Raw genomic sequence first — 16,754 nt, 5'->3', positions numbered from 1 at the left:
CTTTGTTGTGATTGAGGTTGTGCATGAGCCAAACTTTGAAGTGGAAGAATCTGAGAGGAGGGCAACTGAGCCGTATGTCTGTTGCTCACACCTCGCTCAGCTGCTCTCTGCCCCCCTATAACAGAATCCCAGTGTTCACCCAGGGGGCAAAGAACATTTATTTTCCCATTTATTTGGGAAAGAACCTAAGAAGGGCAATGAGAAATTGTTTAAAGCCTGCTGACACAAACCACGATTTCCATTTCCAGCCCCCCTACCACTGCCAGTGACAACCTCACTGTATGGCAGTGCAAACTTACCAGGTAGTAAAAGGTGATTTTCTTCTGCTCTGCTATGGCCTCCGGAGTAAGGATATAATGCACCCTGATCTCTGTGGAGGAGCCACAGCTTAGTGCCTCAGACTTGGGCTCAATTTTGAGGAAGCTATTACTAGGAGAGTAAAAGCGCTTTAGTTGGAGATAGCCGTCTGCATAATATGGAACAACCCAGGAACGATCATAGCAGAAGGGGTGTGTTTTATGAATTGCCTGGAAAATGAGAAAACACACACATAGATCCTCAAACACAAGTGGCTGAACTGGAGCCAAAATTCATATAGTAATATTAAAGGTTTGGTATTTTTTTGTATTGTAGCAACGAGGAAGTCTAAAACATAAAAAACCCCATGAGTTTGGAAAGTGCAAGACATGGTGGTGGTATCCTTGTCGAATCATTGGGAATGACCTCACTACCAGATAAGCTGGAGTTTGTGTCAAACAAGCTGAATCATATCAGATTTTTGTTTACTATCAGTATCCCCTAAAGGACTCTTTACACTAATACCTTGCCCCTCTAATGTTCTGATAGTTTAAAGAGAAACTAAGCCGGTTTTCGTATCTTTCCTTATTATTGGCACTGAAGAAGGGACAGTGTTGTTCAGTTAAGATATCACCAGTGCCAAGATCAAGCTATGGATACTATAGAAAAGGAGGAAAATCTCCACCTAATAATTCAAAACCTAAATTGAATAGAAATTCAAGAGCTGAAAGAGTCCCTTAAAAACGAGAGCAAGGGGAAGATATTCCATTTAGAAGGGCACTACTTTAGCATTCATGTGTGCCTCACGTGCCCTTATTTTCTTATCTTTCTCATTATGTTTTGGAATTCTTGCCTTTTTTTACCCTGCAAAAATCTGAAAACTTCAAGCATCTAGTAGTAACTTCTGGATAATTTTTCAATGGTTTTAATCTGTGATGAGAGAATTGTAAGGAGAAGAGCAAATATTATTCTAGACATAAATATTCTGCCCTAATCCAGACAAACAAATCCCACACCTGGGAGAGAATTTATGTGAATGGTTCATACTCTTTTTACAGCAGAAAAAAGGAAAAAGAAAAAAAAAAAGAAAAGGAAAAAATTAGGAGGTCTATTTAGAAACTTGAAATTATACATCAAACTCTGAGATATGCAGCTTGCCTTAACTCACCACAAAGGATATTAAGATGGGGAAATAATTCAGTTAAAATGACAGTGAAGCACTAGCAGCACTCCATCATGGGAGATAGACCCACCCTTGAAACAGATTTGTCTACATCGGGCTGATGATCCCTTGGAGCAGAATGGACCATTATGATCTCTTGATGTTCCTTCTAACCCTACTGCCAAGCAGAAATTAAATACTTACAAAATAAGTGCAATTGTGACATGGCAACCCAGTTTGTTATATGACTATTTCCACCAAACTAGTGTCGAGGTTGGCACAAACAACAAGGAACAATAATCTAACTGTTTTTGCATATATTGTAGAAACTTCAGAGGTACTCCCCTTCTAGCCCTGTGGGTGACTTCATCACCTCCTCTGCCTGTGGGACTTACCCTAATTCCAACATTGTCAAAGGACAACATGGAAGTGTTTAGGGCAAACTGTGCCATGCCCTCTTCATTTGTTGTGTAGTTTTCTTCCCGTTCCCCTTGGAAAGAAATCCTCACAGTTTCATTGGCGATTGGAGCACCGGACCCATCCACTAATTTCACCTGGAGGAGCAAAAACAGTACAGGAGAGGAACAGCTGCCACCTGAACAGACTGGCAGACCACCAAGCTAAAGATGTTGGGTCCATGCCATACGAGGAAGCCTACACAACACTTTACACATCTCTTTCAGAGAGAGTTGCAAACTTTCTGAATATTTTTTCTTTGTCTCTTTCTTATCTCTGCCGCTGGGTCAGATGAGTGGAGGTGGAGCATGACATGCACTCACACCCCCAAGGCCTCCTATTTAACAGGTGACTGGAGAAGCAGAATTTTACTGGACTGGAGCAGCGAAAGCACAAGGACAGATGGGTAAGCAGAATGAGGGCTGTGTTCTCAGCTGCTGTTCCCCAGTTTGAGAGCCTGAAGAGGAAAGGAGACCCACAGGGATTAGTAGCACTGAGGTCCAGCACCTTTTCAGAGGTTGGGCAGGAGGTTCAGTAGCATCATTGCTTAGCACTCATGGCATTCCATTCTCATGGTTTCCCTACCTGCCCAAAGAAGGGGATTCCACGTTTGTAGTAGGAGTCTGAATGCTCAAAGGTGATTCTACTAATGGTGCTTGTGATCTCAGAGAAGCTTGTTCCAGTGAACTCCACTCCTGCAGAAAGAAACATGAAGAACCAATTTGCCTCTGCCTGATGAGAATTACTTTTACTCTAGGCCAACCCTCCTTTGCTGGACAAACTATTTTGTTGATGGTCCTGGGCAACATGTAGGAAAACTTTGGGATTCCAGAAAAGCAAGTCTGCTTTGCTCCCTCATTCCTATTTGGCAGGGCCCTCTGCTGGTCTCTCCTGGCCTTATTATATGGCTCTTTCATCCAGATGATTCATACCTGTATCCTCCTCTTTAATCTTAGCCTCCACACGGAGCTTATTCTCATATCCACTTCTCTTCAGCTGGAATAACTTGGTCTTTACCGTTTCAGAAATGCAGCCATAGTTGTCTGCCTGTTGGAGGGAAACAAATAAGACCATTGTATTCTCTTTTATACAACGGTTATTCAACTTAATGAATCCATCACTGTGCATTGCTCTGAACTGAAAGAGAAGCCCACAGATAATTTCACTCTGTTGTTTTTATCAAAATCGGAAAAGGACCTAAATAACTTGGTCAAAAGCATTTTGAAGTACTTGCAGCAACATCAGAGCAAAGAGTTTGCAAACTAGAAGATTTTTCTGTATGTGTTTGTGAAATTTGAAGTTTCAAACATTTGGTACAAAAGCATAGGGAATTAGTCAAGTGTATGCCACACAAGAAAAGTTTGTCAGGCATCAGGCACCTTAGAATATACTGCTGTTGATTTAAAATGCATCAACCATATGAGTGATACATTAACCAAAGCCTGTGTATGTGTAGAAAACAGATGACAGCTGGAAAAATATTTCCAAAGCTTGTCACCTCTCTTCAAGATCTTCATATACAAGGCAAGTTTCCACAGAAGAGATGCCCGGAACAGAGGTTAGCACTGCAGTATTTGTATTTTCTTTTAACATGAATAACAGCAGTGGCAGAGGCAATTCCGGACATCATACTGTATCAGAGCCCAAGGACCACAAGAATGTCTTCTGCTTGTTTTCTTTTCCTGGCATATCTCCACAATTTCTATTACCCTTGTTTCTGTCAATCAAGGTAGCACCGTTGTACCTGTGTGTGCTCCACACTCCACCCAGTTTTGCTTTTACAGACTTGTCAGCTGGAAGGGTGAAAAAAATTACTTTTTTTCCTGTCTGTCTTAACCACTACTGCTAAACCCATATTCATTTCCTTCTAGCTCAAAATGCATCATCCCCTCCACTGGTTTCTACTCCTTTCCTGCTTCTAACACTGTCTCCAGCATAAGACAACCCCAACTGTGCTCTCATCATTCATGGCTTTTCTATCTCATTTCTCTCTTATACTCTTTACACTCCATCTGACCTTTCCGTTATTTCTTTCGTCTCTTCATTCTCCATCATCTTATGGCTTTTACCCATATCATTCTTACTGCACAGACCTTAGCCCTATTTTTACGTTTCATATTTCATCTTGCACCCAATCTTCTCTCCTTCTTCAGGCTTCCTCAAAATACATGGATTTTCATAAAATCATAGAATCACATAATGGTTTAGGTCGGAATGGACCTTAAAGGGCATCTATGTTCCAGCTCCCCTGGCCTGAACACTTCCAGGGATGGGCCATCCACAACTTCACTCGTCAACCTGTGCCAGTGCCTCACCACACTCTTCACACTAGGCTTGTACATATTTAGAGCAAGCTGTGCCTACCAGGCATGCTCAATAAATAACACTTTTTCCTATCACTCTACCCACAAGAGTAATGATGACTCACATGTCCAGAGAACTCCTCACACACTGCTTTATCCTCTTCACCATAGCAGGTACGGCCTGTGTGTTCAAACTTCCGGCAGACACGGAAGCTCACAAGACCAGGAACAGGCTTCCCAAATGTGTATCTACCAACACGGAGGATTGAAAGGAAAACAGAGTTGTTAGGAATGTAAGAGGGATGGAGAAAACTTGCAAACTCACCCCAGTGGTTCCAGGACTCTTCCCTAGAGCTACCTGCAGGATACAGAGGGTCATAACAGGAAATAAAAAGCAGAAATAAATTTGGTAACATGGTAGGATCAAGCTTGGCAACAGGGGTGGAAGCACTGAATCTAATAGTCCTGTTTACATCCCTGGGAATAACACATAAGTCTTCAGAATTCATTTATGCTAATGCTGATTTAGTTGAGAGTCCCCTCATCTTTGAGAACATGTTGAAAATATCTACCTCACTACACAGTTCTGATGGGACTGGTTTGTGTATGTAAGAGCACTGGGTCTTTTGAGTCATTCTTCAGCCCAAGGCATGGCTTTCCCTACACTGCTATGCAGAATTAAATGGAGTGCCCAAAAGGAAAGAGCGCAGCTGCATCCCTTAGGCTTTCCCCTCCACACTAGCAAGAGGAAGATAGTTAAAACACTCTTGGGTAAACTAAACTGAAGACCTCTTCCCTAGCACTGTAGCTGGTGTGAAATCCTCTATGACTCAAAAAATATGCAAGAAACACCCTCCCAAAAAAAACAGAACAACAATATGTTTCTGCATGTTACATACAAAGTATAACAAACAGTAACTGTTGCCTTCTATCTAAGATATAGATATAGTCTCTGTGGTCCTAGGACCCCAAAAGGAATGAGAAATACAATAGTCTCATATCTCAAGCTCACAACTGAACTTTCAGTAGCAGTTGAATCAAAAAATGAAATCAAGGAGAACTTGAAAGAATGGCACTCACAGTCCACAAACTGTCACGTCCAGCTTCTCAGCAAGAATGGTGATCACTTTGGGCATTTTCACTATTACTTCGAATTTTGGCAGCACTGCAGAACCAAAGGAAAACAGTCTATGTGGTGCAGAATTACATAAGAATGACACATGAAGGCTGCTCAAAGGCTGTTATTAAAAATTCCCTGAAATGCTTTTACATCTAAATGGTCAGATTTTAGAGGCTTCTGTCACCTGCACATCCCACTGAAGTCAGTGAAAACCAGTCAGCCAACCATTGTGCCAAGTAAGAAGACAAGATCATTTACACCAGCTATTAAAATACAGCAGCTTCTTAGAGAACACATGAGTTATCAGTCCCACAGCAGCAGGATGTAGTAAAATAGAGAGGTAAGGTAATACAGGTTTGCCACAAATACAGAGATTTGGGACTGCAGCCTGGTCTCTGCATTTCCAAAGCATATAGATCTTACCAATTTGCAAAATAGGAAGACTCCATAGCTTCCCCAGTGACATAGCACAGAGTGATATCCCATTCAAACACAACTGCAGAAGAGGAAATGGAAGGTGACTGTCTTGGGAGAACTAGGAGAGATGCAGGCCACAGGACACAGAACAGTCTTGCAATTGTAAGAGGTCAAAGGACTTTCAGACTCATCTTCCAGGACACCCTTCTGCTGCATGAGCTGGATCATGTCAGATCATGCAACAAGGGCTGCAGCTGGCTTGCTGAAAGCTATGCTGGTTGCAACCGTGTGCAGGCGTGTACTGGGATACTTTTTCAGTCAAGCAGATGGAACCAGAGAGAAACTAAGGCACTAAGGCATCGTGCAAGCTTCTGTGGGGAGGACAGGCAAGATCTTAATTTACAGACAGCCCCAGCCTAAACTCAGACTTACAGGATGACACTTGAAAGGTATGCAGCCAACTGGATATAAGGCTGTGGCCTTAAAATGCCTCTGAAAGGAGATGAGGATTGCGGCTGTCCACACACACTGAAGCACTTTGCTCCTTGTGACAGGAGCCTTGCTGAGGTAGGTGTTCAGAAGAACTGCACTGCATTGTCTGAGGCTTAGGGAGGACTGGAGATAGGTCACTCAAGTCCTTTAGTCACCTCCTCATAAACAGGTGATTCTTGAGAGGGAGAGGTCACAGAAACAATTTTCCAGCCATGCTGGACATCCTCATCAGATATACCACCCTGTTCAATTAAGCTTTCATGCCCCATGGGACTAGCTGTTAGGAACTTGAAACCACAGTGACAGTTACCATATTCCTCCACAGAGAAAGAATGCTGAATTGTCTTCCCAGAGGTCTTCTGTGCCACCACTGTGTAGGTCCCTTGCACAGGTTCAGAGGTGAGGTTGAAGAACAGCTGTATAAATCCCATCTCTAACTCTACCTGTGTCCACTGGTACAGACGATTTTTCTTTGGGTCCTACAGATAATGTGATCACAAGGAGATTGTGAGAACAATGGGAGGCTGCAACAAGATCTAGCAAAAGCAGTGAGGGGAGGGCCAGCCCCTGTGTTTCAGGAGACTGCAGGGGAGGAGCAGGGGGCACAAGCAGGGTTGTGTCTGGAGTCCAGAGCTGGATGACAGAGGAGCTGTAACCTGGGACCAGGTATGTGGTAGCCACCATGTGAGTTAGAGTGCTGTATATTTGAATTAACGTAGTGGATCTGCTTAATACAAAAAATAAACAAGAATCATCTCGAGACAACTGTTTATTGAGTTGAGGTGTGATAGATGTGAACATGAATTAAATGTTTGTACATACCTCAATATACACCAGTGGAAACTAGAAAAAGAAGAACGGAAACAACGTTTAGATGGAGTGCACGCAACACAGTGAAATGACTAGGGCTGTGATCATGTCTCAAGGTAAAAGGTGTTCACCCAATAGGATGAGGAAAAAAGTTCCTGATATGGAACAACAGAACATTTTGAGGTACATTGGGCTGGGGTGGACAGGAGGAGCAATTCTTTTTCTCAGGCAGAAAAGACAACTGAAATTACTAGTTACTATCTCTGGATGATCTGCAAGACAATAAGAGCAGGTGTACACTGTGGTAGTGGCAGATTTGCTCACTGTTTACACCAGAATTGTTCACTTGCAGTTTGTCAAACCTTTGAAAGAATGCAGAAGGCAGCCTTATACAGAAATTTTACAACAGACCCCATTAAAAAGATCTGAGGTGACCCAGAAATTTCACAGCTATCCAAGTATACTGAGAGCTCTCCCCAGTTTCATCCTTTTTCTCACAATTGACTGAAGGTCAAATAACTTGAAAAAGGAAGTATTATACTTACCACTTCATTCAAGGGATGGAACTCTTCATCCAGAGAAACAATTCTAAACAGGACTGATGGAGAAAGGCAGAGAGTGAGGTTCCACAGTGCAGTCACCAACCAGTAAACACCAGTTACAAAAACAAATGGTATAACAGAGAACAGAGGTGTTCTCTTCTAAAGAAATTCCATTCACTAGAATGGTAAGTCATGCTAGGTCACCATCTAAGATGGGTACACGAATGAGAGGATGTTAAGAGCAAATCCATGGCAGTGTGAACATCGTACTGATCATGGACATCAGAATTTCACTAGTTGGGACCAAAGTTAAACTTAAGTTGCCTTTGTCTGCTTTGCAAGGACATATTTTTGTGCTGGAATTCATATGGGTCTTCTAATTTTGTTGTAACTAGACTGACTTCCTGGGAAGGATGAATGCAAGCAAGTTACTTCAGCACTTGGCTGCAAGTTTGTGTCGGCTCTGGATGGAGAGAGTATTCAGTATCTCTTTTAGGACATTCGTTTCTATCCAAGCCAAATTTAGGAGACCAGTGGCCCAGAAGAAATAAATGGATTACATAATTCTCTCTGTCTTCATTGAACAAAATCAGCTGCCACTTTGAAAGCTATTTCATGACTTTGTTTGAATTTGGCCCTGTTCTCTATAGGACAAATATCCAGTCCTCTGATTTTAATGCGGACCCTAAATGCAGGGAACGCAACAACAGAGGCCCCAGTGACAGAAGGAGTGTGTGCAGGTGCCCCATACATGTGCATGCATCTTAAGATTCCCCAAATTGTTCCTATATGGAGCAATAAGTCGTAAGCCTCAGCCATGAAGTTGCATTTTTGACCCCCACTGAAAGCAATTGATATCTGGCCAGCACAATTCGACACCTCTATAAAGTTTTGTTTAAAAAGTAAATCTTCACTCTTTTCCTGGTACCTGTCTGTCCAGGCTTGTAGATGGGTTTGTCTGTCTGGACAAAGACCAAGCTCTCAGAATTCTGGACCAGCACCATCTTGCGGCTCCTGAACTGCAGGGTGGGCCCCTTCACTGTCACACTGAGAAATGTGTCTGGTAATGGGTTGTTTGATTTTGGAAGCTGGAAAGTAAGATGACAACTATGTTATGGACCACCTTTGAAAGCTTCCTGAACTAAACTGGCCTTTGTGAAATAAGAGAGCTTATATAATCCTGATGGGCCCAACATAGACTTGAGAGGAACTATAATCAGGAACAAGAAACTGATCTTCATTTGTCCCATATTTCTACCCATTCCTTCTGCTGCATAGTGATTGTGTAAGTATTGTGCAGCAATGGAACTCCCAGCTCTAATACCCAATTTTAGGAAATTCTTACTTGCCTGGACCAAAACCTTTCCATCTGTTTCCTTTTGGCATTCACAAGCGGAATGGAATAGTCCCTCTTCTCTTTCAGATAATGTCCCTAGTCCTTGCAGAACATTTCCTTTTTCAAACCAGACATGCCAGACCACTCTAACTCTCTCTCACAAGTGACAAAGTCAGTCTTAAACCCACATCTGACAAACCAAGACACATGCCAATCTTTTCAGTGTCCTGAACACCAGTTCTTCAGTCTTCAGGCCAAAGACATAACCTGTTCTCAGCTAAATGATCACCTTTCTTAGTTGCCTACAACTTGTTATAGTCCCTGGGTCTGTCGATTACATTAAGCTATAAATTTCCTTCTTTGCTGTCTTTTTCCGATACAGGCAATCACAGCTCCATGTTCTTACATTAGTTCAGCATACACCAGGCAAAATGTATCTGAGGCCCAAAAGCTCTACTACAATTTGAAGGCACTCAAGTGACAAACTGTGGTTGTTGAAGGATGATGTGGAGAGCCATTTCACCAAACAGCCGTCAAGAGTGTCAATACTAAAACCACTTCTTTCTCCTGGCCTCCTCCTCTCCTAGAGAGGTGGTGGCTTTCCGGGATTCAGCACCTCACAGTCAGGTAACATATGAAGGAGACCTCAACAGTGAGAGGGTGTTGACGATGTACAATAACAGATATACCTTTAGCCAAGGAGTAGGTGAACAACTACCAGTGTTACTCTGGTCATTACTTCTCAGTGCCTTTACAGTTTGTCCCTGTCACAAAGAATCATCCCACAAGGATGAGATACTCACAGAGAAAGGGATGCAGGTGAACACATCTCTCTCTGACACCACATCATCAATCAAGCTCCTGTTCTCCCCTTGATGCTCGAGTGTGGCACTCAGAGTCACAGACTCATTCAGGTGGGTCAGCTGAACACAGATTTTCTCACGAGAATCCGTGTGTATCACAAAGGGCAGTAGCACCAAATACTGCCTAGGAAGAGAGGAGACGGATAGGTCAGAGAGGCAGGAACAGGCAAGAGGATTTGTACATAAAGAACAAATAAACCAATCTGATAGCTTTACATAAAGAACAAATAAACCAATCTGATGACTACAGCCTTCACTGTACAAGGAGAGAGGTGCATTTGCTAGGAGTGTAACAAGATTTCCAGCATGTCTGTAACAGCCTGGGAAAGCAGAGAAGCCAGTCTCAAATGTAAAATACCAGAGGAAATCCTCAATGAAAACATCTGGAATGGTTATGTTTATCCAGGTTATGGCACAACAGAAGCACTTCTACTTGGGACCCTGAATAAAGCCAGGAGAGGGAAAGTCAATTGTCACCTTTGCTAGACGCTGTTTGTAGGATTCAGGAGCCACACAAGTGCCAGTACCCAGTGAATAAATGCCATTGACTACATGCTTCAAAGCATCTGTAGCACTACTCTCATTCCTTACAGAGATTCGAAACTGCCACAGTGTGGTGCCAGATCTTAAGCAATAGCACTGGAGCAAATTTCAGATTTTTAGAGAAGCAAGCCTCTCTGTCTCAGCTCACCAGGGGATTCCCGCTCAGCCCTACGCAGCCTCCCTCCCTCTGTCCCTCCCTTCCCAGTGAGGCAACTTGCCAGTGGTGTCGTGGTGCCCAGCACTGCATCTGGGAATCAAATTTGATCTGCCTAATGCCAGTTGTTCTCACTTTTTGGTGGGCAAGGACTGGCCTCTGGTGGGCATACCCAGAGCAGCGAGCAGATGGGAGAAGAGCCCTCAACACCTCAGCAGTAAGGCAGAGCATTCCCTTCAGCAGTAGGAGAGGCTCTGGTACTTTTATGTCCATCAATGATCTGCAGGGAGAAAGCTCTGGTCGCTCTGACCCCAACCCCACTGTCTGTTTCCCCTGCATTTGATGAAAGCACAGCAGCACAGGCTTGCCCAGAAAGCCACCTGCACAGTTTAATGCTCTGTAATGGGTGAGGTGCTCTGTGCTTTGTGAGGGAGGAAAAGACATTCCCAAAAAACCAAAGGAGAAAGTCTTTGCGGTGTCAGGACCCCTCATACACTGCTCCTTCCATACATGTAGACATATGCACATAACACACACTCCCTTCACATACAAACAAGGCAAAAGGGGGTGAAGAAGGGATGTGGCACAATATATCTTCACAGACCTGAACAGTCACAGTCTTACAGTGCCACATAACCCTGGGTGAGAAAAGAATTTTCATTCCATTTGCTGAGTTGAAAAATGTTAATTAAAATATAGAGCCATTTCTGATCATCCCAGATCTGTTATTTGTTCCTTTCCTTCTCATTATCAATCAAGAAAACTACTCCCAGCTCCTGGGAATTTCACCTTGGTAGTAGGGTACTCAAAATGAATTTTTGTAGGGTACCTAGGGAGAAGGATACCCAAAATGAAACCTTTCATTGTCCCTTCAAAACAGTCTCTCTCTCAAGAAGAATGCATTGTATAAACAGTTATAAAAAGTTGCCTTTCAAAAGAACCAATTTTCTGCAGAAAATTTTGTTGAAATCCTGTCAATTCACTGAAACAGCAAAAGGTATTCTCATAGACCTTTCCCTCTTCCTTTTTTTGTTTGTTTTTTTTTTCCCTGAAGTTTTACTGATATCTCAGTTCCACATATTGTTTTGTGTCCCTCTGAAGCACTAGAGTTTCTGTTTGTAGAAGGCACTTTACCCAGTCCTGGTGTCTTTATTCCTGGGTAAAAGAAAGCACACAGAAGATAAGGGATAAAGCAATAGACACAGGAATACAACTCCGGTCTCCTGCCTGCCCAGAGACCCCCCTGCATAGCTTACGGCTCTGTGATGGGTGAGGTGTCTCCCGGAAGGATGAAGAGGAGAAGCAGGAAGATACTTGGCTTGATGAGCAGCCCATTCTTCCCCATGGTGCAGAGCAGGACGTGCTGAGTCAAGCAGACCCCCAGTGTGGTTGGGTGCTGCTTTTACTCCCCCTCTGCTTTCCCAGTCAAGCCCTTTATAGTCTCCTTCACAAACAGCCCAGGGACTGGAGGAGATAAGGGCTGGGGGCCAGGGCCGATCCGGAAACAGGGAGAGGCAGTAAGGAGGAGTTGGAACTAGCAGCTCCAAGTCCGGGCAGAAGGCCAGGTGCTGGGGGAGAGAGGGAGGGGAGGGTTCCTGGCAGGCTGGAGCTGTGTCTCTTTTGGAGCAGGGCAGCAGGCCATGCAAGATGAAAGGTGGTAGCTAGAGAAATAAAGGGCTAACAGCAGAGGATGAGGGCAAGGCCTCCATTTCTGGTAGGGCTCCCTGTATGGAGCTGGACACTGCACTGGTCATGGGGGCTGCTGGAGGAGAAGGCACTGTTTGATTTCCTTCAGACTGGGAGCAGGAGATTGAGCTAGGATTTGGGAAACAAGAGTGGGTGTGCCTAACCAGCATTTACGGGAAGGTTCTGAAAACAAGGAATTTAAACTGTAAAAACCTTCTCCCTCCACCCACTCTGTTCCCTTGCGATCTCCATTCCTGGTCCCATCAAAGCTAATGCCAGGAAAAGGGGCCAGAGAGTGCCTGAAACATCAAGTCATCTAAAATAATCTGGCCTTCACCCTGACAGAAACAGGGACAGTGACATTATGGGAAGCTGCCAAAAGTTCAACTCATTAACAGCATGTAACACATTAACCAGCTCCCCAGAGCAGCAGCTACCCCTACCCAGCAGAACATATGTGGCCTGGGTCTTACTTTCCCTACACTGGTTGTTGTTTTGGGTCAAGTTATTGGTACATCTAGATCAAGTTATTGCTGTTTGATGGAGTTGTCCTGGTTTAATTAGGTGAAAATCTATGTAATGCACTGTGATGGGCAGTGTTGTATCACAGAGGGAAATAGGGTTTTTTGACCACTGTCTTTACTGTCTTTACCTTGGTCTGCAGTAGGAAGATCAATAGCTCTGGTAATTATTACCCTTGTAAATGGCAGTAGAATATCTGCCTTACTTATATTTCTAATGCAAACTCCAAAGAATGGAGCTCTACGGTAGAGGATGTAAAGCATAATTTTCAGATTAAAAAGTGTGCAGTATAAAATGATTTTCTGACTGTCTTTCCCTTCTCCTACTATCATCATCAGAACTTTGGTAAGCTCAGGAACTTTGGAGTTAAGAAATCCAAGTGCAGTACAATAACAAATCTTCATTACAGACTACATTCTGCCCTGCAGTGACCTGCATAGGAAACAAGAGGATAGTAGTGTCCAATTTCCTTGGGGACTGCAAAAAGACAGCCCAGATTTGTGCTCTTCCTTCTCCATCTGACGCCTAAAGGTCACTTCGCCTGCCCAAAAGAAATGTAACCCAGTAAAGTTTGCCTCACCCACAGAGAAGAGGATTTGCACATTTAGTGGTCAAAGCCTTTTTGAAGATTACAATTTACAGTGGTTCAAATAGGTCAGGAGCTGGACTGATTGAACATAAACCCTACAGCAACAAGGTGCAGAACTACACATGGCATAGGAATGCCTTTTGTCAAATAGCCAAACAGCTCACACTGCTCCCAAGCCAGCTCCTCATCATTAGGACCTTGGTCAAAAATGTGCTCTTGTAGCCAAAAACTGAAAAGAAATTATTTCAGTCCACTGAAAGGGACAAGTTTTCAAAGGCTTGAGAATCCCAGTGAGTACACTTAACATTCACAGATACCAAACTGCCCTCAAACTGCTTGGCCTCTATATCATTCCCAATAGTAACTTCGACCCCAGTAGCCTAATTTCAAGGGTCTCTGTATTGCCCATGTCATTTAGCTTGTAGGAGGTGGCACAGACAAGGCAGTGGCAATGAATTTTCCCGCTCTTCCCTGCCATTTCTACTTGCTGTGAGTACAACTGAGAAAGTAAAGAGGCTTTCTGGATCTTTTTGGCTAGATTTTAAGTGCTTAAATCCTCAAGAAAACTCCCACAAGGTGTTGGCCTGTCCACAAGGAGAGTGTGGTTTAGTAGTGTCTTTCTGAGATTTCTCTCAGCAAATCTGAAGTTCTGTCATTTGACATAGCTCAAAGGTGCCCCAACTGTACAAAACCAGCATTAAGTATCCTGTATCTAAACCAAGAACCTTGTTTCATTCATGAATAGCATCACAGAAGTGTTGGTTGTAAGGGAGCTCTGGACATTATGTAGTCCGTCCTTTCACTTATACCAGGACTTCTGCCAATGCTGTCAGCTGTGACTTTGTCAAATCAGATATTAAAAACTTCCAAGGATGAAGAGCCTGCTATCTCTCTCATGATGTGTTCCTGCGTTGCACTAATCTCTGATGAAGATGTCTTTCCTTGTGTCCAGTCTGAACTCCCAAAGCTGCAGTGGCAGCCATTGCCCCACATTATATCCTCTGCCCCTACCAGGAAAATTCATGTTCTAACATCTTTGTAACTGCCCTTCAAGTATTTGTAGGTAGTTATTTAATCACTACAGCTTTCTCTTGGTCAGACTAAACAAGTCTTGTCTACCTTGTCACTCCCTGTAGCAATGAATTTTCCCGCTCCCCATGCTCTGACCAGTTTGACAGTCCTCCTTTGGACTACCTCCAGTTTCTCCATGTTCCTCTTGAACTGGGGGTCAGCACACCCAACAGAGTTCAAGTGCAGCCTCAAAAATGACATGGAGAATAAGGATTGTAACTTACCTCAATCTGCTAGTCATGCTCCTCCAGTATTCGTTCATGATGGCTTACAGAGTTCATACAAAAAGAACTTACTTCCAAGAAAATCAGTATGTATCAATCAACTATATCAACATGCTCTAGATAGAAGATTAAAAGCTCTGCCAAAGATACTTGTTCAACTGTTTTTCATGGAACTGAATATATGTGCTCCAAATTGCTTTAGTATTGCAAAAACTTGAACCCAGAGAGGTGCTACGTGCTTTGTTGAAAGTAAAATCCACAGCTAAAAATTCTTTCCCTTCAAAGACTGCTCAACTTTTGAGGCAACCTAATATATTTATTTATTTTACATTTCCTGTGCATCTCTTTGGGATGAGATTGAGAGCCCACGTTTGAAGAGCTAAAGATTAATGTATTAATATCTTAAAATAATAAATCATTATTATATAATAAATTATAATATGCCCTTCACCGTAAAATCCTAGGGGAGGCAAAGCTGTTCCATTATTGACAAGGTAAACTATGCAAGCTCAGAGACACGCTCACCTTGCCTACACGTCATGATAATATAAGAAGCTGTTTCTTCTCTGGGATTCTCTGGTAAAGTAAATATTAGCTTTCCTTCTGCAGATGCCACCACCATTTTGACAAAGTAGGCAAAGTCTCCATCACTATTTTGTAGGACCTCGTAACTTTCTAGTAGTCAGGGACAACCATCTTTTGATAGCTGAATGGATTTTAGCTCAGACAAAATGACTCACCCAAAGTAACCCAGACAATCCAAGATGAAAAAAGGTTTTCACTTTCTAGTACACTGCGGTTTACTCAGGTCTTAATATTGCAGGCACAGTTATTGATAAACAGACCCACTCTTGCTGGAAACATTCCCACCTTAAGACTCTCAGCTCAGTAAACCCTATACGAGGCTCAGCAGATATCCACTTAGCTGAGTATGCTAAGATCCATATGTTTGTCTTCATCTGCCTTGACACTTTCATGTGTTACATCCTGTTAAGTAGATGGAAGATAATGCCACTGGTAGCTGGTAAGGATTTCCTTCCAATTAGAATAAAAATATGAAGCAAATGTAAACTGTATGGGGTCTGAACTGAAATGCTAAAGTTGGTTGTTGTACTTCTATGATTCTATGAATAAGATCTCCCCTCAGCCTTCTTTGCTTTAGAATAAACCATACAGCTGTGTCAGTCTTTCCTCATAGATGCTGGAGACATGCTCCAGTCCTTTCATCATCTTTGTGGCCCTCTGTTGGACTCTCCAGTATGTCCATGTTTCTCTTGTACTGAGAAGCTCAGAACTGCACACAGTGCTCCCAGTGTGGCCTCCCCAGTGCTTAGTAGAGGTGAATGATCACCTCCCTCAACCTGTTGGCATTATTCTGTCTAACGTGGCCCAGGACATTATTTGCCTCTTTGCAGCAAGGGTACACTGCTGGTCACATTCATTCTGATGTTCAAAAGGATTCCCAGGTCATTTTTTGCAAAGCTTCCTTTCAAGTGGGTCAGTCTCATGGTGTACTGGTGCATGGAGCTGTTCCTTCCCAGCTCCAGGACTTTGACATTCTCCTTGTTGGACTTCACAAGGTTCCTGTCAGCCCATTTCTCCAGCCTGTCTTTGCCAGAACAAACACACACCTCAGAACATCTACCAGGAACCTGCTGCTCGCCAAGGCAAGGCTTAAGGTCTTCTGTTTGGGAAATCCCCATGGAAACACTTCTGTGCACCATATCATATCTGCATAGTGAGGTGGATGTTCAGAGCAGCCCATGGTTGCTGCATGTGCTTCAGAGGTCATTCATATGGGCTCAGCAGCCTGTATGTCAGTCAAACCTTCAGACTGGGTAATAGCAGTAACTTTGCATCAGGACCATCCACCATCATGCAGTCCTGTCAGACTTACTGCTCTGACTGCAATTCTGGACCAAGGATAAATTGACAATAGTAAATTGAAATATAAATATATTACCACAAAGAGGATAAATTGGAAATTAATAAAATTTCTCTTCCTTTGTTGGAACGAAATCTCTGTGTGTAAAAAAGTTTTCCAGCTGTGCGGAAATGCAATCTACTGTCCAACCTTTAATATTCACTGTGGTTTTATGCTGTTCAAACTCTGAGCCTGGTTCTGCTCTATTTGAACTGAAAGTTCCTTTATTAAGGATTTGTCCAC

The 16,754-nt window shown here is 43.1% G+C and overlaps 1 protein-coding gene across 1 annotated transcript in view; it reads right to left on the bottom strand.

Annotated features, from left to right (window-relative positions):
• A2M (alpha-2-macroglobulin) overlaps positions 1-11,921 on the bottom strand; it is a 29,922-nt gene extending 18,001 nt beyond the window's left edge. The window contains exons 1-12 of the mRNA XM_027723902.2: positions 11,752-11,921; positions 9,739-9,922; positions 8,528-8,687; positions 7,603-7,655; positions 7,070-7,090; positions 6,558-6,726; positions 5,299-5,383; positions 4,344-4,467; positions 2,848-2,962; positions 2,501-2,610; positions 1,855-2,013; positions 300-527 (exon numbers count right to left, since the gene is read on the bottom strand). Of these exons, the coding sequence (XP_027579703.1) occupies positions 300-527; positions 1,855-2,013; positions 2,501-2,610; positions 2,848-2,962; positions 4,344-4,467; positions 5,299-5,383; positions 6,558-6,726; positions 7,070-7,090; positions 7,603-7,655; positions 8,528-8,687; positions 9,739-9,922; positions 11,752-11,840 (1,497 nt within the window). The 5' untranslated portion in view covers positions 11,841-11,921. The remainder of the gene's footprint in view (positions 1-299; positions 528-1,854; positions 2,014-2,500; positions 2,611-2,847; positions 2,963-4,343; positions 4,468-5,298; positions 5,384-6,557; positions 6,727-7,069; positions 7,091-7,602; positions 7,656-8,527; positions 8,688-9,738; positions 9,923-11,751) is intronic.
• Between the last annotated feature and the right edge of the window lie 4,833 nt (positions 11,922-16,754).

This window comes from Pipra filicauda, unplaced genomic scaffold (genome assembly GCF_003945595.2).
Source record: "Pipra filicauda isolate LSUMZ 115617 unplaced genomic scaffold, ASM394559v2 scaffold183_size1465899_pilon, whole genome shotgun sequence".
Taxonomy (NCBI): Eukaryota; Metazoa; Chordata; class Aves; order Passeriformes; family Pipridae; genus Pipra; species Pipra filicauda.
The sequence above is the reverse complement of the archived record's forward strand: the minus strand, read 5'-3'. Positions and strand labels throughout refer to the sequence as shown.